Raw genomic sequence first — 26,036 nt, forward strand, 5'->3', positions numbered from 1 at the left:
TGCTGTCTACCAACCTACTACCTGTACAACCATAAATACCATACGAAAATACACTTCAAAGTCGTTGTTTTAAACCAAAAACACTGTCAAAGTTTTTTCTCATTATGCAGTGTGTGCTGCAGGATTTTTTTTTATACTGTGCACACTGACCACATAGACACATTCTTTCATATGTAGGCCTACCAGCTTTCTCTCACTAGGTTTGAAGGCGCTAGAATTTATGGATACTAGTACGTCAATAACCCTAGTGCGTAAGACACACTAGTACGTCGGAAACCCTGAAAGGGTTAAAAAAAATAATTTTTTTACATGAAATATTCATTTCCCTACACAGAAAACAATGAGACATGCAGAATAAATACATAAATACTAAAATGACACCTTTATTGAATGGTATTGATGGGTAATGAGACACTGTTTTTCTTGAAAACACTGGGATTTTCAGAGTGATACACAAGTAAAGGCTTCACTTTGCAATTTCCACTAGCATTACAACAAAACCTCAGAGTTAGCCTGTCTTTTATAGGCTTGTGTCCTGGGAGTGCCTTTTCCTCCTGAGTAATGTAGGTCCTGTTTGTCATTTTCTTCCAGAACAGGTCTGTTTTGTCATAATTGAACACTTGTTGAGGTTGGAATTTTTCAGCTTCACCATGCCTTTGCTGGCCTTAAATTCACCAATATGAGCACTAGTTCCGGGCATTTTTTCCTGTTCACCTGGGTGTTAGTCGACTGGTGTGGGTCACATCCTGGGGGACAAGATTAAGGACCCCAATGGAAATAAGTTAGACAGTCCTCGATGATACACTGACTTTCTTGGATTATCCTGGGTGGCTAACCCTCTGGGGTTAATTGTTTCTCGGATAATTGTTTCTCATTAAGTCACACCAACAACAGTCTCTCCACATCTTCGAGTAGTATTTGCGATCTCTGTTTTGTAAGCATATTTGCACCATTCGCAACAACAGCTTCCTTGATTGCCTTTTCCTTGGCCAAGATAGTAGCGATGGTTGAATGGGGTTTGTTATATAACCTGGCCAACTCGAAGACACGTACTCCACTTTCGTATTTTGCAATCATCTCTTTCTTCAATTCAATGGTATTTCTTACCCTCTTTACCACAGGAGTGGCACTTGAAGCTTTCTTTGGGTCTATGGTGGCTTATTTAGCAGTTGCAAGCACTAAAAACAATGGAATAATACAAAATGTATCGCATGTACGCGTGGAATCGTCCGCACTGGCTTTGTAAACAATGGCACACTAGCCACACAGGAGTGGCCAGGTGGCCCAGGCAGCTCAGGCTGCGTGGGCACGTTCTGGACGAATGTCCTTAACTGAGTTTTTTATCATTATCCGAGCCAATATTTTGACACAAAAACGTATTGGTATCCGATTTTATCGCTATCCGATGACATCGTTAACTGAGGGTCCACTGTACTGTTAATGTACAGCATATCACACGAATGGAATTACAGATGAAAATGAGGCATCAAATAATAATGAATTCACATAAAGCAAACCTGAAAAAAAAGCAAACGAAAACCTGTAGGAGATAACTTTTGAAAATCGACAAGTTGAATGTGTTTCAATTCAAATTTTTCTCCTGAGGATTTTTTTTTTTTTTTTGTCATATCACTGGTTTCCCATCAGGGAAAGGTGACCTAATGAAAGAATAATACTCACCATCACTTTCTTGCCAGAAGTGCACAAACATTAGTGTGGGAATGTGAATATTATGTGAAGAACACAGGTGAAGATTTCAGAAAACAGTTTGGTGATGTGAAAGGTATACAGTGGGATATGGCCAGTTTGTTGAAAAATAGAAATTCAGAGAGCAGAAGAATGGACTGTTGAAATAGAGTAAAATAGCCTGACCAAGAGAGTGGATGGAAAATGTAGGAAATGCCCCAGAAAGGGGTTGAAAGGAGGGCATGAAATAGATTTTAAATGGTATAAACTTAATCATTTAGCAGACACATGTAAGCACATTAAATTGAGTTTTGAAGACAAAATGATTTAGGGATTTGATGTCATGTAAGCAAGGTAACATTTATGATGGAATTCAGGAAAACTGGTTAGCCAGACCTGAGTTTTGGAAGTGGGAGCTACACCACCTTCACTTTGAAGAATGAGTAGAGATAATAAGGTTTAAAAGGTCATTTGAAATGTGATGCCTGTGCACTGCAGGAAGAACAACTAGATTGATGGGTCACCTTGCCTTGATAAAATGACTGATGTTTCAGAATAAAACATATTTTGCCTTTGAGATTCCAGCTACATTTCAAATTACCATTTTCATAGCAGCCATACCTTTCTCCACTTTTAAGATTATTTCAGTAACCTGTGTGTCTCAAGTATTGTATAACAAACTGATAGGAATGCCTCCCTTGCTCACCCTTCAATGATCAGCTTTATATATAAAGCTCTGATATAACTTCATTATGGGAAAAACAGCAGGAGACTGTGTAATAGTGAATGTGATTTTCTTCTTTAGGTCTTCCTGCTTTGGTGGGAAATAACCAATATGTTAAAATAAATTCCAAGTACAGCCTCTCCTCACTTAACAACAGAGTTCCATTCTTGAGACCACATGGTTAAATGAATTCATTGCTAAATAAGGAGCATACTATAATGGTAGTGAGTTTGTGTCAGCCGTCTTTGATATTGTTTTACGTCACCTTTGCACCATTTATAATATTTCTGGTATATTTTTAAATGTTTATACAGTAGTGTACTATATATTGAAATGAACAGAATACAGAAAATCAGCTCTGATATACATTATTTAGGTATGAATACTGGTCAGAGAGCCCGTCGTAAGTCAGAGGCATATGTAAATGAGTACATCGCTGAGTGAGGAGAGGCTGTACTAGGTAGAGGAGGTGTAAATATGTTTGAATTATTTTTTCCTTACATTACACTCCTCTTTTATTAAACTACAGATGTGATTGAGGCTCACCTACAAGAAAAAGATCCCAAGGAGGTAGCCAAGACTCGACACACACCAAAGGATCAAAGAGAACCTATAAAAGATGTGGGTGTTGTTGAGGTAAGTGATGAGATAAACAAATCCCTCAGCTAGAGAGTACTTAACCCTTTCTCTGTCCAGACCTCTGAAATGAAACTTGCTGTCAGTGTCCAAAAATTTTCAGACCAAAAAAAAAAATTATGTTATCTTCTGAAATGGTAGAGAATCCCTTTCTGAAGGTAATGACACCAAAAGTATGAAATTTGATAGAAAACTTATGGAATTATGCAGGTGAAAATTTAGCAATCTCAGTGCAGTACAGTGGACCCCCGGATAACGATTACCTCCGAATGTGACCAATTATGTAAGTGTATTTATGTAAGTGCGTTTGTACGTGTATGTTTGGGGGTCTGAAATGGATTAATCTACTTCACAATATTCCTTATGGGAACCAATTCGGTCAGTACTGGCACCTGAACATACTTCTAGAGTGAAAAAATATCGTTAACCGGGGGTCCACTGTATACACATTGGCTATTTCACCGCATCTGAGCCCTATTTAAAGCCAGTTCCATTGTTCCAATCAACCAAATTCTTTGCTATTTTGCTAGTGTGCCTTCCATTCTGTCAATTGAGCACAAGAAACTGCCCAATCAGCTATTTCAGCAATATAAAATGATCAGAATTCAGTAATCGGCCAGTTTCACACGAAATTAAAAAAATACCAGTTTAAAAACAGAGTTGATAATAAACAATGTAGACATTCCTAGCACTAAAACAACATTTTCTCTGGTCATTAGTTATGTCTGAGGGCCTCTCCTATGTTACACTTGTTTTTCATTTTGAATTCTTATTCACCCAAAAATAAGTAGGTCCCCACTTTGTGACCAAAACTCTCTATATGGCTCCCCCTACCTGAATTTCTGATACAGTCACTGCACGCCACCCAGTTTGTTTACATTCTCCATGAATTCCATGAGCACCACGTCTCTCCATCATATCTGGAAACTTTCCAAAATTTCAAGTGTTTTCAAGTTATTTCATATTTTATATATACTCTGATAACTATATTTATGTGTACCTGTACTTAAGTAAACTTACACACCGTGCTGGTTTGCAGATACACATTAAAATCACTAGGAGTGTCTTATTAGTCTCAAAGACACCATATTAATAACGACAATAATAATAAAACGCAATAATCACTCTTGAGGCACATTAACCCTGTGACTGTTTCGGCCGTATATATATGTCTTACGAGCCAGTGTTTCAGACGTATATATACTCAATAATTCTAGTAGCTAGTGGCTTTAAATCAAGCAGGAGAAAGCTGGTAGGGCCACATGTGAGAGAATGGGTCTGTGTGGTCAGTGTGCACTGTATAAAAAAAATTCTGCAGCACTCAGTGCATAATGAGAAAAAAAACTCCAGCGGTGTTTTTGGATTAAAACGCTGACTTTGAGGTGTATTTTCGCATAGTATTTATGGTTTTGATGTGTCAGCGATATTTACGAGTCGGCGATTTTGCCGACTTTGACTCCCACTTTAGGCCAATTACATTTTTCCAATCAACCAAATTCTTAGCTATTTCACTAGTATTACTTCTATTCTATCGATTGAGCACAAGAAATCGCCGAATCAACTGTTTCAACTACAAAATAGAGTAATCGGAAATTGTTAATTTGGCCAATTTAACACAAAGTTCAAAATATTCCAATTTCAAAATAGGCTCCAGAATAAACAATGTAGGTATTCCTGGAACTAAACTAACATTTCCTCTGTTCATTAGTTACATTTTGAGGCTTTACAAATAAATTCCATTTTGATTTTTTATCCACATAATGAATTTTTATTCACACCAAAAAATAGAAGATTTACTGTTATGCAATACTGTTATAATTGTATAAATATCATCACCATATTTGTGAATGTATATTAGACCCACCAGCTGACGTGTATTAGATGTGTGAGGTCGTTTGTTTACTCTTGAATATCGGCAAAAATTTAACATTTCCGCTACTTTGAGCTCAGTTTCAAGCCATTTCCAGTGCTAAAACCAATCAAAATCATCTCTATTTCTGTAATATGTCTTCCATTCTATCAAATGAGACCAAGAAATCGCAAATACAACTATAAAAAACATACGAAAAAACACTGCAAAGTCGCTGTTTTAATCGAAAAATCATGATTTCAGTTTTTTTCTCATTATACACAGTGTGCTGCAGGATCTGTTTTATGTGGTGCACACATACCACATAGATGTATTCTCTCATATCTAGGCCCAAATGTACCACTCACAGTTTATCAGAGTGAGCTGAGCTCATGGCGTAGATCTACGGTTTGGACACTCACCGTAAAGCCATAGATCTACGGGACGGACCCTGAAAGGGTTAACAAGATATTGTGAAAAATATGAAATATGCATGTTTTAATGCTACACAGTCTTTGAGCAAAATCAGGCAAATTCAAAGCAGAACATATACAGTGCCCACAAAAAAATGTATACCTTAACAATTTTTGGACAATAAAATGAAAAATGAAACTTACTGTATGTACAAGTATTTTATTTTCACTTTTTAGCTTCCAACTAGTACTTGGTCATGTTAGTATCGGGTGGAGAAGAAGGAGGTGTCCATTTTGATCCAAACCTTCTTCAGTGCCTCCTTCAGGTCTGTGGTGTTGGTGGGTCGAGCTTTTGCAATCTCATTTTTCATCACATGAAAGGCATTCTCGATAGGATTTAGGTCAGGGGAATTGCCTAGCCACTCCAAAACACTGATATTATTGTCCTCGAAGAACTTTTTCACTGCTTTTGACTTATGGGCAGGGGCACCATCATGCATAAAAAATCACACTCGTGAATGTTCCAAAATGTCAGCATGTGGTCCCTTAACATCTTGATTTAATTACTTCCCTTTATCATAATGTTCTTAGGAAGGAAGTATAGTCCACCCCTGCCCTTATGACCACTAAAAGCACCCCAGAGCATAACACTATCAGGGTGCTTCACTGTCTTCACGGCATACTGTGGATCATAATGGGACACACCACTGGGACAATGGACGGTCTTGGAGCTGCTCCTGATGAGCCTGAAGGTACTCTCGTTGTTGAACATCACCTTCTGCCATTGGTCTGAGGTGCAATCTTTGTACTTCTTGCAGAACTGAAGCTATTTCTTCTTCATGGCTTCAGTTAGCATGGGCTTCTTGGCGGCACGTCGAGCAGGCATTTTCAGGCCCTTTTGCAGTCGGTGCTGAATGGTTTGCACTGTGACATTTTTCAGGAGCGCAGGATGCTTTTACTGGAGGTCTGTGGCTGTTATGGCAGGATCTGATAGCACTTATCTCTTCAGGATCTTGTCTTTGCGAAGAGAAGTCTTTTTGGGGGCCCCAGAGCCCACCTTCCTGGGTGGTACGGAGTGAGGCTGCTGCTTTCTTGAGATTGTAAATTGCCATCCTTGTTACCTTCAGGTCTGTGGCTACATGTATCACAGACATGCCTTGCTCTAATAGAGTGAGTGCATGGGTCTTCTCTGTAATTGAAAGTTTAGTTCAACCCATTCTGACCACTTAAAGTAGAGATATAGCATGGCAAAGTTCATGGTCAAGTGAAAAAAGGGACACCGAGGAACAACATAGCAGGCCTCCTTCCTCACCGAGCTCTGGCAGAGCACTGAAGCATGGCATGATGGGGAACAATGGAGCAAGACAGGCTCAGGTACACTAAGTCATCACAAGCTCTGCCCACTTTTCCTGTGGCAGAAACACAAGTGAAAAGTATGCACCAAAATCTCATGTATAGATTTTTTTTTTGCATTGGAAATGTATAGATTTTTTTTTGTGTGCACTGTAGAGCTAGCAAATTTGGTCTTTAAAGAAGACCCAGCTGATTGTTAAATGGAGGAAGTGTCCTAGGTTTTTTTTGGTTAACTGAAATTCTACTAAGAGAATACTCATTAAGCAAGGAATGATTATATAAGCAACCGTTGGCTTTTCAATACTGTATATACCAAGAAGAGTTGGAAAGAAGATGATAAAGAGGTTTTTAAGGAGTAGAGGCTTCAGTAACAAGCAAGCATGTGTGAGTGTTTTAGATTGGAGTGAGAAGGGACCTGTGGTTTTTGTGATCTGATATGCTGCTGGAGTACAAGCAATGTAACAAATAAAAGAGGATTCAAGAAAATTGATTAACAGACCTGGTTCTGGATGTAGAAAGTACAGTACCTGCACTTTAGAGGGTCATTTTTAATTGCGATATCCATACACTTGTGGCAAGATTGTGAATGTGTTTTTTTTTTTCTTCGGGTTACCTTACCTTGGTTAGAAGTTGGCAGTGAAGAAAAAATATGTTTTACTGTTTCCTAATATAAGTAAGCATCTTGTACTTGCTACTTGAAATACATTACACAAATAACTCCCACATAGGAGAGAGGAGTTTATGACGACATTTCGATCTGAAATATTGTCGTAAGCTTCTCTCTCCTATTTGCAGGTCATTCGTGTATTGTTCCAGTCACAGTAGTGTGCCTTTTCATTCTTTACTTGAAATACATCACAGTAGGACTTGTATAAGCAATGTAATCTAAACCATTTAGACTTAGATGGAATGTCTTAAAATGCAGATTCCATACAAAATTATGTTTTGTGTTTGTTTATGATGAAAGAACTTATTTCTTACAGTAAAGTTAATGAAATGGAAGTGATATATAGCAGCAGTTTTTGTCTTATATCACTCAGAAAAGCTTGTTTCAGTATATTAATTTAGGTTTCAATGTTTTAATACATGTATTGTGAAGGCTAATGACATTTTTACATTTTATAAAATCCCTTTAGATTAAGGAAGAAAATAATGATGAAGAAGAAAAGGCTGCCGTCTTTGACCAGTCAGAAAGCAACAAAAATCTTGTTGCCAAAAAGCCTGAAGTTTCTTCTGTCAAAAAAACTGAAATTGTTCCTGCTCCTGCCAAGAAACCTGAAGTTGTTCCTGCTAAAAAAACTGAAGTTCCTTCTTTAAAAAAACCTGAAGTTTCTTCTGCCAAAAAACCTGAAGTTTCTTCTGCCAAAAAACCTGAAGTTTCTTCTGCCAAGAAAATTGAAGTTTCTTCTGCCAAGAAAACTGAAGTTTCTTCTGCCAAGAAAACTGAAGTTTCTTCTGCCAAGAAAACTGAAGTTTCTTCTGCCAAGAAAACTGAAGTTTCTTCTGCCAAGAAAACAGAAGTATTATCTACCAAAAAAACTGAAATTTCTTCTGCCAAAAAAACTGAAGCTCCTGCCAAAAAACCTGATGTATCTGCCAAAAAACCTGAAGTGTCTTCTGCAAAAAAAACTGATGTTTGTTCTGCCAAAAAAACTGAAGTTTCTTCTACCAAAAAAAATGAAGTTAAGAAACCAGAGGCAAAGCGACCCGATACTAAGCTGAGCGAATCCCCAAGACTTAAAATAGAGATCCCCATTTTATCAAAGACAGAGAATATAGGTATGTTATCCTCATCGGTGCTGAGCACCTCAGCCAGTCCTTGGTCTCCTACTATGCCCTCCGCACTTCCCCGATCCTTGCCTGCTTCTGCAACTGTTCATTCAGGTATTAGTTTCTTTGTTTTATTTTTATGCTTTGTTTTTGCAGCTCAGTTGGTTGAGTTATTCCCATGGCTTAGCAGTTATTTCTTTGACTTCAAGAATCTTTTAGATTGACCAAAAAAAATTTCTTTTGTTAATTTTTTCTTTTTTGAATAGGAATACTGTACAATAGTTTTTTAATTTCTTAGTCTTCTAGGAGCATTAGTATCACTAGCTGTACTGCTTATTGTGTTTCTAGTTACAAATTGAATAATAATAATACAGTAGTAGAAATCTCAATGTATTATACTTTAATTTTCATTTTATAGCTCTTCAGATTCTGATGCTTTTGTGTCTGATGTATTACCATCGTTCCTAAATATTTGACCATCAATCACTGTCATGTACAGTAGTATAGTACTGGTTGTGTAGTGCTCTCTGTATATAGCCACACTCTTAAACTGCCAATTAAAACCTAAACATTCTCATGAGCTATGAACCTCACCATTTATCAGTGAAACACAATAATTACTGAAAACTGTTCTTTAACTTTGTACTTATTAACTTGAAGAACAACTGCGAATATAGATTTTGCTAGTATCCTTGACAAACAGTTTATGTAAATTGTGAAAAAAAAATCAAGAATTACTATAAAGTATGAGGTTAAACCTATGATTCAAACTGATTGCAAGCCAGTCCTTAACTGCCCTGACATGCTTATTTTGTCAACTCTCCTTTGTGTGGCCCCACCTGTAATCCCAACTCATTCTGCGATTTCTTAATAAATAAACTCTGCTCATTATTCCCCTCTCTTCTCCTTTTGCCAGTACCCCTTCAGCAACACTCTTATCTCTCCCACTCTGTCTTCTCTCTCTCGCCTGTGTCTTATAGCACTGAATGATCCTTTTGAGTTTAACACTAACCATGAATATAATGATACTCATCAGAAGCTGAGCTCTGATTGCACCAGCCATTTTCTTTCTCTGACTAAGACTACTGTCAGATTACAGGCTAAGTGGTGTCATTTTCAAATGATATTTTGATTTTTTTTTTCTTTTTTAACCCCTTCAGGGTCCAAGGCCAAAATCTGAAGTGGTGCTCCAGTGTCCAAGAAATTTTGAAAAAAAAAAAAAAATTTTTTCTTACAGAATTAAAGAGCATATTTTTGTGAAGGTAATAAGACAAAAAAAAAAATTCTGATCAGTACTTACCGAGATACAGTGCCAAGAAGTTTGTCAAAAATGATGTGGTGGCGGCAACATCGACGAATTCCACATACGCGCATTACATTATTTAGCGGTTTTTATAGTTTTTTCTTTTCTTTTCCAATTTTTTTCTATTCCTACTAACATTTGGGGCCTGAGAGACCAATACTGTATATAATGTATATATATAAACTCACTGTATTGACCACAATAACCACACTAAAGTTATTATCATATTATTGTTTACCACTGTTGTTTATTACAATAAACGTGCACAAATCTTGTATAATACTAATGTTCTATCATATATTTACATATTTACAATCACTGGACATGGTTTTAGAACTGCTGGAGCTTGTGGAACTCCTTGAAACAAGGCACCATGCACAGAGGCACCTTACATTCCTCACACATAAACCGAGTGTCTTTGCGTCTTTGTTGCCGTCGTTTTGTTTGTGCACAGACAATGCATCTCTTCTGAGCAAATTTCTTCTGAGTTGAAGGAAGCTGTATTATGAAATGATCACCTTCCCTCCTCAAACGCTTGGGTATATCCTGAGTAATTCGAGGGCCTTGTTGTATAGCAGGTGTTCTTACCTGGTACTTCATTATGAGTTGCCTGGCAATAGACAAACAAAATTCACCGTACGGTGGTCTCTTGCCAGTCTTTATTTGGTACATATTATATGCATTAAGCATTGAAATGTCCATGAGATGGAAGAAAAGTTTCATGTACCACTTGTAACTCTTACGAACACAGTCAACAAAACCAATCTGCATGCCACATTTGTCAACCAAGTGCATGTTTTGTATATAATCAATCACTGTCACTGGTTTTCGAATACGTTCATTAGTCACTCGATCAATTTTGCCACTGTCTTGCATTTCATTACGGTGAATGGTTGTCAACAATGTGACATCTCGTTTGTCATGCCACCGTAATGCCATGATGTCATTGGCAGTAAACACCTGCACGTCATCACCACGAGCACCTGCGTTCAGCCTGGGCATATGTTTATGATTAGAACGCACTGTGCCACACACATCTGTCTTGTTCACTCGCATGAAATCACTGAGTAATGGGCTTGTGTACCAGTTATCGGTATATAATGTATGCCCCTTACCAAGATAAGGTGCCATCATGTTTCTCACTACGTCACCTGAGATACCCAATAACATCTTGGTATCTTTCAATGTTTTACTTCCCGTGTATGCAACAATATCCAACACCAGGCCACTGTCACAGTCACAGAGTACAAACAGTTTTATACCAAAGCGTTTCCTCTTGCTCGGTATATACTGCTTGAATGACAGTCTACCTTTGAACAAAATCAAAGACTCGTCAATTACAAGATTCTTGAATGGATAAAAGTATATGCTGAACTTTTGTTTGAGATATATGAAAACATTTCTAATCTTGTATAACCTGTCACTTCTGTCAGGCCTGGTTTTGTCAGAGAAGGGCAACATACGTAACAGTAAGATAAACCTGTTCACTGGTATGATTTCACTGAAGACCGGGGTAGAAATTAGCCGATCTGTGGACCAGTATGCTTTTATATTATGCTTATAGACATGAGGCCTAAGCATTATTGTTGCAAAAAGCAAATACATTTCTGCAACAGTCGTCTCTTTCCACCTGTGTAGTCTTGACTGTGGTGATATGATCGTATTTGCCATGGTGTACTCAAATACTTATTACTTTCCCTGACATTAGTTTCCATCAATGGCTGGTCAAAGAATAATTCAAAGAATTCCAGTTCATTGGCCGTGGTTCCAAGGGGACAAGTAGGTAGAATTCCACTTTGAGAGTCATCAAAGTGGTGAGGCTTGGGAACAAAATTGGGATTTTGCTGCCAATCCCACATACGGTTTGCTGGTGGATACTGGACATCATAGGCTGGTTGTGCGGGTGGTTGTGGTTGTGGTGGGCTGGTGGCTGATGCTCCACTTTGTCCTTGAACTGACAAGTCAGCAGCGTGGATCCCACCCTGGGCTGGTGAGTCACGCATGGCGGTGCCACTACCATCACCACTAACACTATCCACTGATGCCTGTGGTCTATCCATGCCAAGTGTAGCCACATCATCCTCACTATCACTACCTAAAACTGGTGTAGGGCCACAGGATGTACTCCATCCCCTGGGCACAGCATAGGGTACACTACCCGAGCGCATGCGGTGGCGAACATACTGACGCTTCACTGGTGAATATGATTCCTCACTATCACTACTCGAATGATCGTCGAGCGCAATAAAATCACAATCCACGTCACTATCATCATCATTACTGAAGTCAGAGGCCTGGCCACGCGAAAATATTAGTTTTCTCTTGCGTTGAGGCACAACCGACCGTGAGTCACGAGTGCCCACACCAGAGGTAGAAGGTTGAGGATCATCAGGGTTTTCTGCACTATTATCGATATCCTGGTCATTCTTTTCGGTCACTAACTGATCAAAGCCGTAGAATTCGTCTTCATTTCCACTTCCATCAGTGTCAGAACTATCAGATAGGAAGAGGAGAGTCCCAATTTTCTGGGGAGTGAGAGCTGACTTGTGACGAGGCATGGTGAACAAGGGTAACTGAGCCGGCGTTCCCACAATGCTATGCAGGCGCCTAGATTTTTTGTTTATGGCACACACCCACCACGCAGACCCGTTCTCTCACATGTAGGCCTATGAGCGCTTTCGCGCTAAATTTGACAGCGCTAGAATTTTGGCATAAATCTACGGTTTAGACACTCAACGTGAAGCCGTAGATGTACGGGACGGACCCTGAAAGGGTTAAACAAATCAGCCGTCTCCCACCGAGGCAGGGTGACCCAAAAAGAAAGAAAATCCCCAAAAAGAAAATACTTTCATCATCATTCAACACTTTCACCTCACTCACACATAATCACTGTTTTTGCAGAGGTGCTCAGAATACAACAGTTTAGAAACATATCCCTCTAAACTGCCAATATCCCAAACCCCTCCTTTAAAGTGCAGACATTGTACTTCCCATTTCCAGGACTCGAGTCCGGCTATATAAAAACAACCGGTTTCCCTGAATCCCTTCACTAAATATTACCCTGCTCGCATTCCAACAGCTCGTCAGGTCCCAAATACCATTCGTCTCCATTCATTCCTATCTAACACACTCATGTATGCTTGCTGGAAGTCCAAGCCTCTCGCCCACAAAACCTCCTTTACCCCTTCCCTCCAGCCTTTTCGAGGACGACCCCTACCCTGCCTTCCTTCTCCTACAGATTTATATGCTCTCCATGTCATTCTACTTTGATTCATTCTCTCTAAATGACCAACCCACCTCAACAACCCCTCTTCAGCCCTCTGACTAATACTTTTATTAACTCCACACCTTCTCCTAATTTCCACACTCCGGATTTTCTGCATAATATTTGCACCACACATTGCCCTTAGACAGGACATCTCCACTGCCTCCTCACTGCAGCATTTACAACCAAAGCTTCACACCCATATGAGAGTGTTGGTACTACTATACTTTCATACATTCCCTTCTTTACCTCCATAGATAACGTTTTTTGTTTCCACATATACCTCAACGCACCACTCGCCTTTTTTCCTTCATCAATTCTATTATTAACCTCATCCTTCATAAATCCATCCGCTGACACATCAACTCCCAAATATCTGAAAACATTCACTTCTTCCATACTCCTCCTCCCCAATTTGATATCCAGTTTTTCTTTATCTAAATCATTTGATACCCTCATCGCCTTACTCTTTTCTGTGTTCACTTTCAACTTTCTACCTTTACACACACTCCCAAACTCATCCACTAACCTTTGCAATTTTTCTTTAGAATCTCCCATAAGCACAGTATCATCAGCAAAAAGTAACTGTGTCAATTCCCATTTTGTATTTGATTCCCCATAATTTAATCCCATCCCTCTCCCGAACACCCTAGCATTTACTTCTTTTACAACCCTATCTATAAATATATTAAACAACCATGGTGACATTACACATCCCTGTCTAAGACCTACTTTTACTGGGAAGTATTCTCCCTCTTTTCTACACACCCTAACCTGAGCCTCACTATCCTCATAAAAACTCTTTACAGCATTTAGTAACTTACCACCTATTCCATATACTTGCAACATCTGCCACATTACTTCCCTATCCACTCTATCATATGCTTTTTCTAAATCCATAAATGCAATAAAAACTTCCCTACCTTTATCTAAATACTGTTCACGTATATGCTTCAATGTAAACATTTGACCTACATATCCCCTACCCACTCCAAAACCTTCTTGCTCATCCTCAATCCTCATTCTGTCTTACCTCTAATTCTTTCACTAATAACCCTACTAATAACCTAATAACCCTCTTCACCTTTCTTTTACTCTCCATATACTCTGCTCTTCTTATAACACTTCTGCTTTGTAAAAACCTCTCATAAGCTACCTTTTTCTCTTTTATCACACCCTTTACTTCATCATTCCACCAGTCACTCCTCTTTCCTCCTGCACCCACCCTCCTATAACCACAAACTTCTGCCCCACATTCTAATACTACATTTCTAAAATTATTCCAACCCTCTTCAACTCCCCCACTACTCATACTTGTACCAGCCCACCTTTCTGCCAATAGTTGCTTATATCTTACCCGAACTTCCTCCTCCCTTAGTTTATACATTTTCGCCTCCCTCTTACTTGTTGTTGCCATTTTCCTCTTGTTCCATCTACCTCTTACTCTAACTGTAGCTACAACTAAATAATGATCCGATATATCAGTTGCCCCTCTATAAACATATACATCCTGGAGCCTACCCATCAACCTTTTATCCACCAATACATAATCTAACAAACTACTTTCATTACGTGCTATATCATACCTTGTACATTTATTTATCCTCTTTTTCATAAAATATGTATTACCTATTACCAAACCTCTTTCTACACATAGCTCAATTAAAGGCTCCCATTTACATTTACCCCTAGCACCCCAAATTTACCTACTACTCCCTCAACAACATTTTTACCCACTTTAGCATTGAAGTCCCCAACCACAAGTACTCTTTCACTTGGTTCAAAACTCCCCATGCATTCACTCAACATTTCCCAAAATCTCTCTCTCTCAAGCCCCACCCATTCTGTGGGGCTTGAACCCATTACAAACAATTCTGTGAATTGTTTGTAATGGGTTCAATATGATTTCTTGAGAAAAGATGGTGCCTTTGAAGGGACTTGAGCTAGAGAAAACCACAGTCATGCTGGTACGGGATTCATCTTTAAAAACCTACATTCGTGGTCTCAGTGGTGGCCCATGCTAACCTCCCCATGGTGTATAGAAATATACCTAATTGGATGAATCTTATTAAATCCAGCTGGCTGTGTGGTTAGTGTACTGGCCTGTGAGTTTTAGGACTCATTCACCATTGGTTCCAGCCCCACCCATTCTTTGACTTGTTTGTAATTGTGAATCCTAAAACTCACAGGCCAGTGTGCTAGCCACTTGACCAGCTGGCTCTAAGAAGATTCATCAGACTAAGTATATTTCTAATCACCATGGGGAGGTTAGCATAGTCTGTAAAAATCTGCATTTGTGACCAGATTGGGGCCCATGCTAACCTCCCTATGGTGTATAAAAATATACCTAGTTGGATGAATCTTATTAGAGCCAGCTGGTCAAGTGGTGATCTCACTGGCCTGAGTTTTAGGACTCACCTGCCATGGTTCAAGCCCCACCTGTTCTGTGATTTCTGCCTGAGAATTCTTGCTGACTGTGTGCATCCCTTTATGGCCACAGTCTACCCATTTTCCAATGGCTACTTCCAGCTAGATAACATTCCATGTCAGAAAGCACGTCATCTCAAGCTGGTTCCATGAACATGACGGTGAGTTTAGTGTACTCCAATGGCCTGCACAGTTACCAGAGTTCACTCCAATAGAGCACCTTTGGGATGTTGTGGAATGAGAGATTCACAGCAACTGCATAATGCTATTGTGTCAACATGGAATAGAATCTCTAAGGAATATTTTCCATACCTTGTTGAGTCCATGCCACAAAGAATCAGACTGTTCTGGGGACAAAGGGGAGCCCTACTCAGTTCTAGAATTGTGTTCCTAATTAAGTGGCCATTGAGTGTAGTTAATCATAAAAGGCAAGGCAAAGAAGAAGTTGAAAAAAAAAAGAAAGCAGACCCTTAAAGATTACTTGCACTGCACTTACATGCAGAATATGAAAGAACTGCTAAAAAGAAGTCAAGTATTTGAGAAAACTCACAAACTGAAAGACCATTACTGTCATCAAGAAATATCTATGGAAGACACATTTAGAAGTGAAGCAAATACAGAAAAAATAAATGAGAATAAAACATCAAAGAGAAAGATTAATTTAAATACTGCTTGGATTCAAAAAAAGAAAAATAAAGCTGCTCACCACAGAGAGTGAGAGAGCTAGTAGGAAACTGTAGACTACAACCAAGTGAAAATAGCCAGGGTAAATATAAAATAATGAATAAATTTTAAGGATCCTGCATACAAACAGAAATGGTGAAAATGGTAATCTCAGAAATATTAGATGTAAGAAACACTTCTGCATAAAGCATAGGCAATCTGTAATAAGCTTCAACTTAGTAAGATCAACTCTAAGACTGAAGTGTTGATAATAATGTACATAATTATTTGCTGGCATGGGCCACCATGGGTCATATGCATAAGTCTGTACTATTGTATCTGCAGAGAAAGAAGAGTATTAATCTGGCACATTCTTTGCCATTACCTGGTAGTGTTTAGTAAGGAATAAGAATGAGCCTCAACTTTCCTACCTTCCTCAAAACACTCTCTGGCAGTGGCAGATTTAGGAACTGATGTCTTCCATGATGGCTAAATTGGGTTCGACATATGAGTGTAGAACTTAAAAAAAATTCTAAGTGCATTGCACTGTTTACATTGTATAGCTTGTTTTGAACTAAATTAATAACAATAATGCTTATGGTATTTAATTTCCACATGATACATCATTTCTACAAAACTATGTGGATATATCAGGTACTTTTCAAGTTGAAACTTATAGTAATCTCTCTATATGTCACATACTTATTTCATATAAAGTGGTAAAGAGAATTTTAAAAATTCACTTCATTCTTTTATGATAATTTTTGACCATATTTGTGATATTCTCTAATGAAAAACATTATTAGAAAGTAAACTGCCAGTTATTAGTGAATATTACATCAATTTTTCCTGTGATAATTTAACATAAATAACATTGTCTTCCTATGTAATATATATCAGTAGGTGAAGCCAAGAAAGATGAATCTCCTTCAGCAGAAGCAGACACAGCACCAGTACCAGAGCCAGCTGCAGAGTCATCTAAGCCAGAAGCTACACCTCCTGCACAACAGAAACATACCATAAAAAAGGATCCTGTCCGTAAGTGTTCTCCCATGAAACTGTTAAAAGTACAATACATGTATTCATTGGAAATTCTCCACTGTCTTTAAAAGAAAAATTCCTAAAAAGTTACAGCTTTTTCATTTAAGAAGATTGTAATAATGACAAAAAATGATATTTTTGGTCTGTAAATTTCTAGTACAGGTTGGCCATCACTAATCCGGCACTAATTTCGGCTAGCATAACTTCAAATTTCAAATTCAAACCTGCCGCTACTGTTTGGTGATGCTGCTTGGCTGCATAAGCCATTTCAATTTCTTTTTCTCCATTTATTGTTATAACCTGCTCACTTTTAGCCCTAGCCATGGTTCCAACGAATAAAAGAAATTCTTCTCATTGTGTAAAGCACATACACCGTACATTTTCCATAAAAGATTAGGTGGCTTTGAAGCCACTGTTGGTCACCATGAGCTCAGCTCATTCAGATAAGCTGTGACTGGTAAATTTGGGCCTACATATGAGAGAATAGGTCTGTGTGGTAAGTGTACACCATAAAAAAAAATCCTGTAGCACTCAGTGCATAATGAGGAAAAAAACTGCGACCATGTTTATGGGGTATTTTTGTATGGTTGTATTCTCATTTTTTTAGGTTTCATTTGACAGAATGGAAGATATATTACAGAAATAGATATAATTTTGATTGGTTTCCCATCAGAAAGTACATTAAAATTGAGCTCAAAGTAGCAGAACTGTTTGATTTTTGCTAATGTTCAAGAGTAAACAAATGACATCATCGTCCAATACTTGTCCAACTAGCCAGTCTAATACGCAGTCACAAATGGGTTGACATTATTTATGTAATTATTACAATAATGCAGTAGTCTGCATAACAGTAAATCTTCTATTTTTATGTGTGAATAAAAATTCAAAATGGAAAGCAAACATAATATAAGTGGGGCCTGGAGATGTGACTAATGAACAGAGAAAATGTTATTTTAGTGCTTGGAGTGTCTGCATTGTTTATTCTGGACCCTATTTTGAAATTGGTATCTTTTGAAATTTGTGTGAAATTGGCCAAATTACCGATTTCTGATCACTTTATTGAGTAATTGAAATAGGTGAATGAGTGGTTTCTTGTTCTCAGTCGACAGAATAGAAAGAATACTAGTGAAATATCTATGAGTTTGGTAGACTGGAACAATGGAATGGGCCAAAAAAAGGGCATAAAGTGGATGAAATCACCGATGCATAAATGTCGCTGTTGGATTAAGTGTATTCTAACCTAACCACACTGTAATCCGGCAAAATCACTAATCCGGGACCCTACAGGTCCCAATAATGCCGGATTAGTGATGACCAACCTGTAATGTGATTAAAAGAAAATCAAGTATACAGGGCTTAATTAGAGGTGATAAGGACATACAGGAGTATTGGGATAAGCATTATTAAATGATAAATGTATATGTGTCAAGGGATCAGTGTAATTAACTTCATTTTCATTATTTTGCAAGGTGACAAACCTGGATATGGTAAGAACTTTATTATTATTACTATTATTATTATTATTATTATTATTGTTGTTAAGGGTAATCTTTTGATGTTATTTCAATACAGAAAATTTTTTATACTATTTTGTCAGCTGTACATGATCATTATTCAAGATTCACTACAGTCCCATCATTTGTACTAGATTTAGTTGAAATAAATTATTAATAATAATGTCAAGAAACCAAGATAAGTGAGATACTTGGGATGAATCTGTTCTTATATTATGGGCAGTCATTTGAGAAACTGGCGTTAGAATATAAGTTGCAGTACCATAACTGAAACAATTTGCAGTTAACCCACAAATTTTGAATGAAAGTTGAAAACTTTGAAAATGGTCAAGACAGTCTGAAATGTTGGGATTCATTGTCGGTTTGTTGGTTAGTTATGAGCTGCAAATATAATGGGAAACCAATACTCTACTGGAATAATGGTTCCCTCAAGATGTTTGAAACCAAAATATAAAATGAAAGTATTCCCTAATAGAGTAACCCTTCTCATAATGGAAGGGAAGGGGGGTAGATACATTCTTCACAGTTAGCATCTTAAGGAAAAATGGCTTTATGTGAAGTGAAAAATATGGTGTAAAATAGGGGTATGTTTCCAGAGACCTTCACCTTTGCCAGTCGGCCTTTTTTTTTCTACTTTTTTTAATATTTTATTAGGTACTGGTTTATACAGTTAATCTTATTTTGTATATTAGTTGTCATTGTTGACATAGGTATGTGGAGAGGATTGATGTCATTCTGATGGGCTTAGGTGAGTGGCTGTGGTAAATTCAGAGTTGTAAGTAGTTGATAGTTGTATTCAGGTACTCAAGAATTCTGTAATGTACAGTATCTCTGGTCTTTTTTACCTGGCAGTATTAACCTCTGACATTCATTTCACCAGGTCACACTCTGAACTACTCTACACAAACTTTTATTTTCTTCTCACTGTCTGTTAATTGTGCAGTGCAGTCAGTCTATGTCATACTGCACCACGTCATATCAGAACTTGACACTTTCTTCCATATCATTAGAGATTTATGTCTGTTCTGATGAAAATATTCAAAATCATTTGATAAAAATACAATGAGTAAAGTCCTCAGAGCATTTTGACAAAAAAAAATATATATATATGTGAGCATGCGTGAGCGTGTTAGATAGGAGTGAATGGAGACGAATGGTACTTGGGACCTGACGATCTGTTGGAGTGTGAGCAGGGTAATATTTAGTGAAGGGATTCAGGGAAACCGGTTATTTTCATATAGTCGCACTTAAGTCCTGGAAATGGGAAGTACAATGCCTGCACTTTAAAGGAGGGGTTTGGGATATTGGCAGTTTGGAGGGATATGTTGTGTATCTTTATGTGTATGCTTCTAAACTGTGTATTCTGAGCACCTCTGCAAAAACAGTGATAATGTGTGAGTGTGGTGAAAGTGTTGAATGATGATGAAAGTATTTTCTTTTGGGGATTTTCTTTCTTTTTTGGGTCACCACTCTCTTTACCTTTCTTTTACTCTCCATATACTCCATATATTCACAAATAATTAATGAGATAGAAAAAATACTCCAGTTTGATATTCATTCTTTCATTGCTTAACTCATTTGTTACCCTTGTCACCTTTTAGATATAATATGTGTATGTCAACCCATTCTGCTCCATTCTTTGTAAATACCCAAACCACCTTAACAACCTTTCTTCAGTCCTCTGAATTACACCTTTGGTAACCCCCATACCATCTAATTTCTACGCTCTGAATTCTCTGCATAATATTCACACCACATATTGCTCTCAGACATGACCTCTCCACTGCCTCTAGCCTTCCTCTTGCCTCTGCATTAAAAATTTATGCCTCACATTCATCTGAATGTACTGGTTCCACAATATTCTAGGAGGTACTACCATCATACCAGATGAGTGTGAAACACAAGCCTGTAATTGTTTTGCATGATGGTAGGATTGCTGGTGTCTTTTTCTGTCTCATAAACATGTAAGGTTGCAGGTATGTCTTGCTACTTCTACTCACATTTAGGCCACACTACACATACATGTACAAGCATATATATGTACTAACCCTTCTGGGTTTTCTTCTATTTTCTTTTGTAGTTCTTGCTCTTGTTTATTTCTGCTTATCTCCATGGAAAAGTGGAACAGAATTCTTTCTCAGTAAGCTATGCGTGTCATAGGAGGTAATTAAATGCCTGGAGCATTGGGCTAGTAACTCCTTCTCCTGTATAAACTACTAAAAACTAGGAAAAGAAAAACTTTATAAAATTGGGATGTTTGAATGTGTGTTGATGTAGTGCAGATGATAAGAAAGAAATGATTGATAATGTTATGAATGAAAAGAAGTTGGATGTTCTAGCCCTAAGCAAAACAAAGCTGAAGGGGATAGGGGAGTTTCAGTGGGGAGAAATATATGGTATTAAGTCAGGAGCATCTGAGAGAGAGTTAGAGCTAAGGAAGGGGTAGCAAAAATGTTGAAGGATCAGTTATAGAGAGGGAAGAGGGAATATAAATGTATAAATTCAAGGATTACGTGGATTAAAATAAGGGTCAGATGTGAAAAGTGAGTCATAATAAGTGAGTATGCACCTGGAGAAGAGAGAAGTGTAGAGGAGAGAGAGATTTTGGGAGATGTTAAGTGAGTGGGTAGGAACTTTTGAGCCAAGTGAGAGAGTAATTGAGAGGACCTAAATACTAAAGTAGGAGAAGCCTTTAGAGAGAGTGTGGTAGGTAAGTTTGGGGTGCCAGGTGTAAATGATAATGAGGGGCACCTGATTGAACTTTGCATGAAAAGGGGTTTGGTTATAGGTAACACATATTTTAAGAAAAAGAGGATATATAAGTATACAAGATATGATATAGGGCATAATGACAGTAGTTTGTTGGACTACGTATTGGTAGATAAAAGACTGTTGGGTAGACTTCAGGACGTACATGTTTATAGAGGGGCCACAGATATATCAGATCACTTTCTAGTTGTAGCTACAGTGAGAGTAAAAGGTATATGGGTTACAAGGAAAATGGAAGCATCGAGTAAGAGAGAGGTGAAGATTTATAAACTAAAGAAGGAGGCAATTAGGGTAAGATATAAACAACTGTTGGAGGACAGATGGGCTAGTGTGAGTATAGGCAATGGGGTAGAAGATTTATGAGGGAAGTTTAAGAATATAGTGTTAGAGTGTTCAGCAGAAATTTTGTGGTTACAGGAAAGTGGGTGCAGGAGGAAAGAAGAGCAGTTGGTGGAATGAAGATGTAAAGAGAGTAGTAAGAAAGAAAAAGTTAGCATATGAGAGGTTTTTACAAAGTAGAAATGGTGCAAGCGGGGAGGAGTACATATGGAGAGAAAAGGGAGAGGTTGAGAGAGTGGTGAAACAATGTAAAGGGAGAGCAAATGAGAGTGGGTGAGATATTATCAACAAATTTTGTTGAAAATAAGAAAAAGTTTTGGAATGAGATTAATAAGTTGAGAAAGCCTAGGGAATGAATGGATATGTTAGTTTATAATAGGAGGGGAGATTTATTAAATGGAGAGTTAGAGGTATCGGAAAGATGGAGGGAATATTTTGAGGAATTGTTAAATGTCCATGAAGATAGGGAAGCTGTGATTTCGTGTATAGGGCAAGGAAGAATAAGATCTTATAGGAGTGAGGAAGAACCAGTTGTGAGTGGGGGAAAGTGCATGGGGCAGTGGGTAGAATGAAAGGGGGTAAAGCAGCTGGGATTGATGGGATAAAGATAGAAATGTTAAAAGCAGGTGGGGATATAGTTTTGGAGTGGTTAGTGTTTTTATTTAATAAATGTATGGAAGAGGGTAAGGTACCTGGGGATTGGCAAGAGAGCATGTATAAAAGCAAAGGGACAAAAGAGAGTGTAAAAATTATAGGGGAATAAGTCTGTTGAGTATACCTGGTAAAGTGTATGGTAGTTATTATTGAAGAATTAAGAGTAAGATGGAGAGCAGGATAGCAGATGAACAAGGAGGCTTTAGGAAGGGTAGGGGGTGTCTAGACCAAGTGTTTGCATTGAAACATATTGGTGAACAGTATTTAGATAAGCGTAAAGAGGTTTTTGTGGCTTTAATGGATTTGGAAAAGGCATATGATAGGGTGGATAGGGAGGCAGTGTGGCAGATGTTGCAAATGTATGGAATAGGAAGCAGGTTATTGAATGCAATGAAGAGTCTTTACAAGAATAGTGTGGGTCAGCTTAGAGTATGTAGGCAAGAGGGAGATTATTTCCAAGTAAAAGTAGGCCTTAGACAGGGATGTGTGATGTGACCATGCTTGTTCAATATATTTATAGATGGAGTTGTAAGAAAAGTGAATGCTCAGGACAGCAAACACAGAAGGGGTAGTTTTTTTCTTTACCTGTATGTTCCTTTGCCACTGTGTACAATATTTGCAAAGTCAAGTTGGTAGTATGATGATAAGACAAAGTGAAGAGTTACTCCAAGCAGGAAGAGTGGATTGGACCAGCATAAGCGAGAATCTGTACCTCAGTCAGGTAGGCAGGTGTGATGTCACCTTGGCTTAGGAGCTGGCTCTCACCTGATTGGTGGATTGAACCGGACAGTTAACAAGCAGTGGGGCTCCAAAACTGCTATACTCTGACTTGCTAGTTCACTAGTCAAGAGAGCATGCCAATGAGAGCATAATGAATGTCAAATTAATTATAACATAGTTGGTGCACTCCACACTTAGCCACAAGCATTTTTATTTTTATTTATTAACACATCCGCCATTTCCCACCAAGCCAGGGTGGCCCGAAAAAGAAAAACTTTCATCATCATTCATTTCATCACTGTCTTCCCAGAGGTATGCTTACACTACAGTTATAAAACTGCAACATTAACACCCATCCTTCAGAGTGCCATCACGGCTCTGTACTTCCCAACTCCAGGAATCAAGTTTGGCCTGCTGGTTTCCCTGAATCCCTTCATAAATGTTACCTTGCTTACAGTCCAACAGCACGTCAAGTCCTAAAAATCATTTGTCTCCATTCGCTCCCATCTAACATGCTCACACACACTTGCTGGAAGGCCAAGCCCCTCTCACAAAAAACCTCCTTTACCCCCTCCTCCAACTTTTCCTCGGCCGACCCCTACCCTGCCTTCCCTCCACTACAGATTTATATACTCTCGAAGTCATTCTATTTCATTCCATCCTCTCTACATGTCCAAACCATCTCAATAACCCCTCCACAGCCCCCTGAATAATACTAGTTTTGGTAATCCCACACCTCCTTCTAATCTTCAAGCTATGGATTCTCTGCATTATATTCACACTACACGTTGCCTTCAGACATGACATCTCCACTGCCTCCAGCCTTCTCCTTGTTGCAACATTCACAACCCATGCCTCACACCCATACAAGAGTGTTCAGATAACTATACTCTCATACATTCCCCTCTTTGCTTGAATGGATAAAGTTCTTTGTCTCCATAGACTTCTCAGTGCACCACTCACCTTTTCCCCCTCGTCATTTCTATGATTCACCTCATCCTTCATAACCCATCTGCTGACACGTCCACTTCCAAATATCTGAACACTTTCACCTCCTCTTTACTCTCTCCTTCCAATCTGATATCCAATCTTCCGTTACCTAATTTTTTTGTTATCCTCATCACCTTACTGTTACCTATATTCACTTTTAATTTTCTTCTTTTACATACCCTACCAAACTCATCAACCAACCTCTGCAACTTCTCTTCAAAATCTCCCAAAAGCACAGTGTCATCAACAAAGAGCAACTGTGACAACTCCCACTTTATGTTAGATTCTTATCTTTTAACTTCCACACCTCTTGCCAACACCTAAGCATTCACTTCCCTTACAACTCTATAAATATATTGAAAACCATGGTGACATCACACATTCCTGTCTAAGGCCTACTTTTACTTGGAAATAATCTCCCTCTTGCCTACATACTCTAACCTGAGTCTCACTATTCTCGTAAAGACTCATCACTGCTTTCAATAACGTACCTCCTATTCTATACATTTGCAACATCTACCACAAACTTATTTGTATTAATTCTTTGCTCCTGAAAAATCACTTATATAAATTAGGAACATTATCAGGGCAAGCATTGATCCTTGTGAGACCCAGCTGCTGATAAATTTTCCATGAGGACATTTTCCTCTTATTACTGTTTGCATTTTTCTATCAGCTGAAAAGTTTCTCATATATTGTAATAGTGTCTTTTATTCCTCCTGTATTTTGTAAAGTTTCAAAATTATTTTTTCTTGGGGAATTGTATGGCAAATTTGTCCCATTGCATTTAAATTAAGCCTGTGAAAAGATAATTTAACAGTTCCATAGATCAGTGTGATAACAGATGAAGGGTTAATATTAAGGCATATACATGTGTAGGGAACAGAGTTAAGTTGGAATAAGTTGTTAACCAAAGCTTTCTTTTAATCAGTTGAGTTCATATTTTAAATGTTCATATGTTGTGGAAACTTGTCCCAAGTGAGAGTAATTTGAAGAATGACTGATCAGTGATGAAGTTATGTCCTTGAGAGAGGCACTTTCAAAGTGAGACTGCTGATGACTTCCCGTCACTGGGTGGGACTGTTATGTCCTTGCCGCCTGTGAAGTCAAGATCAATGCGAGAGCTCGATAACAGTGGCTTGGTACATAATAATAAAATCACCCTCTGCTATCACAGTCCTCTACCTAGTCCAGAAGTCAGAGATGAGATGGAGTAGACTGGCAATCTATGAACATGGTGCATGCTTACAGTCTGAGCCAACTTGTGTCTCATGTAGAGTTTTTGCCACTATTACTGTCAAGCAAAATTCTGTGTGAGAGAGAAAAAGAATGTTAATGAATAAATGAAAGAATATAAGGGAAATGATGTGGGATGGCATTTTGATTTGATTGGACTGGAGGTGTGGAGGTCTGTGTGGTCAAATAATCATCACTGATACCTTTCCATAAATGATGATAACCTTTAAGAAATCAAAGCTGCTGTCCCACTCCTTGGATCAAACTTGATGCCTCATATTTCCCAGGTACTATATGGTCCCTATGGATTTAACAGTTTCCTTGAGTATAATAACAACAATAATAATAGTAATTTAATATCATTCCATTGATAACTGGAACATGAACTAGACCTTTATGCAGTTAATTGAAAGAAGTGCCAAAACATCCAGACCTACTGGAGAGAATGTGGTGTCGGGTCCTTTGGAGCTTTGGATCTTAGCTCTACATGAATATATCAGATTTCTTTTTCTTTAATTTTTTTTTTTTTTTTTTTTTTTTTTTTTTTTTTTTTTTTTTTTTTTTTTGCTAAAATGAAAATGTAATAAAATATAGGGTGGAGGCAGTTACAGAATTTTAAAGCAGCCAAGGATATAAGGGAGTTGCTTCATCCTCAGCAGTCATGTGCAGCATGTACTGAAAAGC

General features: G+C 38.1%; 1 protein-coding gene across 9 annotated transcripts in view; it reads left to right on the forward strand.

Annotated features, from left to right (window-relative positions):
• LOC128688146 (serine-rich adhesin for platelets-like) overlaps positions 1-26,036 on the forward strand; it is a 134,938-nt gene that overhangs the window by 61,560 nt on the left and 47,342 nt on the right. For 4 of the 9 annotated variants that reach the window (XM_070086784.1, XM_070086788.1, XM_070086786.1 and 1 more), the window contains exons 11-14: positions 2,940-3,046; positions 7,798-8,545; positions 16,990-17,127; positions 18,600-18,617. In XM_070086784.1, the coding sequence (XP_069942885.1) occupies positions 2,940-3,046; positions 7,798-8,545; positions 16,990-17,127; positions 18,600-18,617 (1,011 nt within the window). The remainder of the gene's footprint in view (positions 1-2,939; positions 3,047-7,797; positions 8,546-16,989; positions 17,128-18,599; positions 18,618-26,036) is intronic. The other 5 variants (XM_070086785.1, XM_070086792.1, XM_070086789.1 and 2 more) reach the window with 4 other exon arrangements.

This window comes from Cherax quadricarinatus, chromosome 19, assembly GCF_038502225.1.
Source record: "Cherax quadricarinatus isolate ZL_2023a chromosome 19, ASM3850222v1, whole genome shotgun sequence".
NCBI lineage: Eukaryota > Metazoa > Arthropoda > Malacostraca > Decapoda > Parastacidae > Cherax > Cherax quadricarinatus.